Here is a 5967-nt window from a genome sequence, read left to right as displayed (position 1 = left end):
TATAAAATAATTGGTACCTTAAAGAGATTTTTACCTAGGTATTTAATTTGCCTTAAAAGTTAAATTGTATTCTCCTGTTCATGAAATAGTTGAGTAAATTAATATTAAGACACTATTTCCTTTAAGTATTACTTTGTGTACTAAACTTGAACAGGTTTTTATTATTATTATTATAACTAATTAATTTGGTGCTACTTTTAGAAAACTGTTTTCCTCAACAGATTTGACAGAACCTTATAATAAAGAGATGTATGAGCAGGATAAGTAAAAATACATAGCAAGCTTCATAACAAATAGTAAAAATAATATTACATGTTGTTTTGGTGGAATTTTAGGCAAAGTAGACATATTAGTTTTAGGAATTTGAACGGATTGCAACTGCCTGTTGAAAGAAAAAGAGACAATGTTTCAGTTTCTATACCAAGTTCTTCCTGACAACCTAAAGAAGAACAGAGTATAGAAGTGAAAACATTGTCTCCTTTTCTTTCAGCAAGCAGTTCATTAAAGTTATCAAAACTAAAACTGTTACATGTTAATAAAATCGTTACATTACTTTTTAAGATTAATAATGAATTCTTCAGAAAGTTATTGCATCTTCACCCAATTTAGGAAGGATATACTTTTATTAATAAATTCGCAAACAGATCCGAACAAAAACACACAACTGTGCAACAACCTTTGTTCACCTACTGGTATTACAATCTCATGGAAGAGGAGGAAGCTTTTCACAGTTCTCATCGATGGAGTAAGAGGTTACAACTTCTTGTTCTGAAAAAAGTAACAAGAACAATAAGTAAATGCTGCTTTGGAAATTGAGAACCAATTTCAGTCAGTAAGTCACTGTCACACATAAGAAATCTTTTGAACAAATCCATAACAAACCTTAGCTCAACATAACATTTCAGAATAAGCATGTCAAAATAAACTGTTCATTAGAGAAAGTTAGTGTGCTCAGTAATTAGTGTAGAGCTCCTGGCTATACTTTGTACCTTACAGGTCCAGCAAAGATTACATAAATAGTTACATTTTATTATATCTGTTCAAATAATAATAATATCTCTTTACAGCTTTAAAATCAAAAATAAATATTTATGAAGAACTTAACTTTCTCATACCTAGTTCATAATAATCGTACAACCGGATGGTAGCTGGTTTCGTTTCTTGGACCTCAATATCTTGCTCAAGCCAAAAGTTAAAGCACTGCTTCTGCTCTGTAAGCTGCAAAATAACACATTAACAAAAGTAGTGAGATGATACATGATTATATTGTTAATGATATAACATGATACAAATATATAGAAAATGAAATTTAGATGTTTAAATTACATAACAATCATGCTATTCACGTAAACCAACAAAGTAGATATCTATAGTTTACTTTTCTTATCTGAAAAACAGTCTCACTCAGATCATTCTGAACCAAAATTAATAGCAAGCACTTAAAGTTGTTTCAATTTACCAAATCACCAATATATTTATGTTCAATGTCTCTTAACACTTTAATAGTAGCTTATTGTATCTAACACACTCCTCCTCAACATATCTTAAAACTTATTATACACCAGATTTAAAGATTGTGATTTTTTTTTTCTAAAACTAAACTAATATTACTAGAATGTTAAGGAAATATAATAAGAGTACACATTTAATACTGTGAAACTAAAACATCTTTCTACCTTTGTAAACTATTTTGAAATTAGAGATTTATATTTAAGATCATGATTTCTAGTCAGGTTTTTTCTTCTCTAATTTTATTTAAATTCAAATTGCGTTTTCATTAAGTTCAGAAACACTATCCAATTTCTAAAAAAGCATAGTTCTGATTTTTTTATGCATTTTATTAAAAATGCCTTCTTGCTATGCAAAATTAAAAGTTAGTAATTTTGCCAATGTAATTAAGTCAATGTATCTTCATTAACAGTTTCCTGCTTAAATTTCAGTTTTTTTTCAAAGATAAGTAAAAATAATAACAATAATCATTCAGTGAAAAAATCTGTTAGTTTTGTTAGATTTTGCACTCAGCCCTACTTTAAAAGAAACACATTGTAAAATAGCAGTAATAGTTTTATCAAATAACTGCTTATAACAAGTTTTTGTTTTTGCTATTTCAGTCATTCCTAACTCTTGAATGGAGCTTCTGAAAACTCTAACTAAAGCAGATTCATTCAGTGTATCAGAAATCACTAATATAGTAAATCACAAAAGAAATGATATGAATTATCATCCACTGAGATTCTAACTGGTCACATATTCTGTAACAATTTTTGTTTACTTTACCTCTTGTATTAATAAATACTTAACTTACCAAACAAAAGAAAGTTTGTGCTAATTTAACCCAATTTTACCTCTGAAAAGTACAAGTTTAGTTGATTTCCATCCACCTCATAACGACGTAAATTTAGCTCAGCTCTATCCACAATCTAAAGAATAAAACCACAGAAAAAATGTAAATGGAGACTACTATTAGTGCTTTGTACTAAACTTACTGAAGACAGATTTAAAAAACAAGTACACATTACAAATTAACAAAGAAAATAAATTTGGTTTATTTGTTCCTGAGTGAAAAGCCACAAGTTTCAAGATCCAAATTTTTGCATCATAAGTCTAGAAGCTTACTCCTGAGTCTCTGGGAGGCAAAAATTATACTACAAATATAATTAAAAATACTTTAAACTGTGCTATTTCATTGTTATCATGTAAACTCTTATACATATCATAAATATCACATGTAGTAATGCACAAGTTTCACAAATGGAGAAATTAAAAAATATATAACTTAAAAATATATAAAAACTTACTAGTAATAAATTACACTCTCAAAGTCTAAAATGCCATAGATCAAACACATCTCACGTTTTTAATGCTTTCTTCATCAGGTATCCATCCAGAAACCATCTTCATCTCCAGTACGGCCATGTTTGATACACCACCTTTACCATCATACCTGAAAACAATGTTATTGATTAGCAGCAAATTATTTACCACAAATTAGACTTTAAAATCAATATAATTATGCTACATACTTAGCATTTCCTTTAAAAGTTATACCCAATAATTGATTTTTGTAGTTTCAAAACGTAAATGAAGGTTGATATTTACTTTACTTTTGTCTAAACTTAGATATATCTGAAGCATTTTCAAACATACAAAATATTGGATAGTCAACATGATTTCACTAAGGATAATCTTGCCTTATGATTCTTTTGACATTCTTTGAAAAGGTTACTGCTTATGTAGATGAGGGTAAGAGTGTAGATTTGGTGTATCTGGATTTTCTGAAAGCATTTGACAAGGTGCCACATAAAAGGCTTGTAAAACAATTATCACTATAGGTGTGGTGGATAAGTTAGCAAATTGCATAGAAGAGTAGCTGGATGGAAAAAAGCAGAGGATTGTTACAAATTTAGTTCAGTCAAACTGAATTAATGTTACAAGTGAGGTACCTCAGGGATCAGTCTTAGGACCTTTGCTTTTTTTTGGTTTACATCAATTACATAGATGAAGGGATAGTCAATAAAGTACTTAAATTTGCAGATGATATTAAGGTCTTGGGTGTTGCTAGCTGTGAAGAGGATGCTGCTGATTTACAAAAGGATTTAGATCATTTAGTGAGTTGGGCAAGTAAATGGCAGAGGGGTTTTAAGTATAATAAATGGAAGATAATGCATGTGGGTTATCATAATTTCAATTATTTGTATAATTTGGATGGAAATAACCTTAATACCATTGTGAAGGAAAGGGATCTTGGTGTAATAGTCGATTAGTCTCTAAAGCCATACAAGCAGTGTGCTGTTGCTAGTGGTAGGGCAAATACGATTTTAGGTTGTATCTATAAAACTATTGAATAGAAGTCTAAATAATTTATAATTTCTTTGTATAGGTTGTATACAATTTCATTGTATTTCATTGGTTAGGTTATATTTGGAGTAATGTGTTCATTCTTGGGCTACTTACCTTAGGAAAGACATTGAATTATTGGAAAGGGTTCAGAGAAGAATTACTAGAATGGTGCCTGGGATGGAGGGGTTGTCATACAAGGAGTGGTTGAAATCTCTTAAACTGTTTTCTCTTGAAAAAAAAAGAAGAGTTGGGGGAGGGGGGGAACTGATTGAGGTGTTTAAGATTGTAAAGTGTTGATGCATCATTTTTTTTCATACTTAAAAGTGAGAATACTAGAAGTAGGGGGACACAATTATAAATTTTGGCAAGGTAGGAGTCATCTTCAGATAAGACTGTCTTATTTCTCTATCAGGGTGGTTGGCCCTTGGAATGGGTTGCCTTCGGATGTTGTGGAGGTAGTAAATTTAAGTGAGTTTATTAGGGAAACATAAAATTTACCTTTTCTCTGTTAGTTAGATGCAGTTAAGTGGTATGTAAAATTCTTATATCTAATCACTTAGATTGTTTTGCTCAAGTCATGTCCAGATAAAAAGCTTCCAGGATGTTACATTGTTGTTTACTGATGAAAAATCTGAACTTTTGCAAACATTTGTTTAAGGCTGTGTAATTACATGCATAAGGAGTATACAGTTATTTACTCCAATGTTTAAGTTGAGTCACTAGATTTAAAAAAATGCAAAATGATTACTTACTTTACACAGGTAGCAATGCGAGCATTATTACAGTCACGGTACAGTCCCTTCTTTGCAGTAATGTCCAGATGAAATCCTTCTCTTGGAGGTGGTGTGTTAACATTGTAACGAAGGGATGTCTAGAAAACATTCAAATTATAACATGCATGTCATCGTGCTGTGAAAATGGATGAATTTTTATGTCTAGTGCAGTATGTAAAAGCTAGTATGGAATAATAAGAAAAAATAATGTATCATTTATAAAAGGTACTCACTTGTACAAGACCACAACCACTTCCTGTAGCCTTAAAATCCACTGGACTGGGGACAGTTGGTAGACGGAAAGTCTGCATTAAGATACTGTTATCTTTTGTAAGCATGATCTTCTTTTGAAATCCACTAGTTTCAACTCCTACTTCCAAGTTTAACTCATCTTTGTAAATAAATGTAGCAAACTTGGCCATAGCTTGTAAAGCAATAACAGTATCCTAAAATACGAAAATTAGATAAAGCAGACTAAAACAAAACACCTTTACTATGTGTTAACATTAAAGAAATAACTATTTCTTATAAATGTGAAAGACATTATGAAAACAATTACCTTCGTTTGATAGTTTCAAATAAATTTCACCAAACTATCAGTACTAAAGTGCTTTTTGCTAAAGAAACTTATGAATATTTCTTTGAATAATCTTGAGAGTCGTTATTCAAAAAAAAGTGCCTTATTGAATATTTAACTGTAAAGATAATAAAATGTCTACAATGATAAGTTTACATAACTTCAACTAAAACCAAATTGTTATATTTATTACTGGATGCAAGCTGTAAAACATTTAGTGGTACTTTCCATGTCCTATTGTATAGTTTTCATGCACAGCATTTAAGCTATGCTTTCTTGCAAGCATTTTGTGTTAGCTTGATAAATCATGATCTATTTGGAAACATTTTACATGGTCAGACAAAAACACACATGTGAACATAACTTTATTTAATAAAACTACATGGTGTTGCGTCATCGAGATCATGTGATTCTCACGCTCTCTACTTTCTAGAATTATCCTGTACTTTGGCGAATGTTCTAGTTCTTGCTGGATATAGGGTGGTCCTGTATATAAAAGAGGGGGACAACGTGACAAGGTAATGTCTGTGTAGATAGTGAGTAATTGAACTGCAGTCAGAACTATTATTGACGTTCGTCGTTATAGCGTTTGTTTAGCGCGATTGTTGAAGTTGAGTGTATCGGTAAAGTTATATTCGGAAAGAATAAACCAGTTTTATTAAGTAAAGACTTGTGTCGCTTAAGTTTCGTCGGAGACGTAACAAATTGGTGTCAGAAGTGGGATAGAAAAAAAAAGAAGAAAAATGGAAACGAGAGGCGGAAAATCAAACTACAGCT

At 30.9% G+C, this 5967-nt stretch overlaps 1 protein-coding gene across 1 annotated transcript in view; it reads right to left on the bottom strand.

The window, feature by feature from the left end:
- Positions 1 to 270: 270 nt before the first annotated feature.
- LOC111083004 (pregnancy zone protein-like) overlaps positions 271 to 5967 on the bottom strand; it is a 22784-nt gene continuing 17087 nt past the window's right edge. Inside the window, exons 15-20 of the mRNA XM_022401419.1 lie at positions 4847 to 5059; positions 4593 to 4711; positions 2854 to 2944; positions 2346 to 2420; positions 1116 to 1218; positions 271 to 768 (exon numbers count right to left, since the gene is read on the bottom strand). Coding sequence (XP_022257127.1) covers positions 704 to 768; positions 1116 to 1218; positions 2346 to 2420; positions 2854 to 2944; positions 4593 to 4711; positions 4847 to 5059 — 666 coding nt within the window. The 3' untranslated portion in view covers positions 271 to 703. The remainder of the gene's footprint in view (positions 769 to 1115; positions 1219 to 2345; positions 2421 to 2853; positions 2945 to 4592; positions 4712 to 4846; positions 5060 to 5967) is intronic.

The sequence above is a fragment of the Limulus polyphemus genome, unplaced genomic scaffold (assembly GCF_000517525.1).
Source record: "Limulus polyphemus unplaced genomic scaffold, Limulus_polyphemus-2.1.2 Scaffold5694, whole genome shotgun sequence".
In the NCBI taxonomy this organism is placed as follows: Eukaryota; Metazoa; Arthropoda; class Merostomata; order Xiphosura; family Limulidae; genus Limulus; species Limulus polyphemus.
The sequence above is the reverse complement of the archived record's forward strand: the minus strand, read 5'-3'. Positions and strand labels throughout refer to the sequence as shown.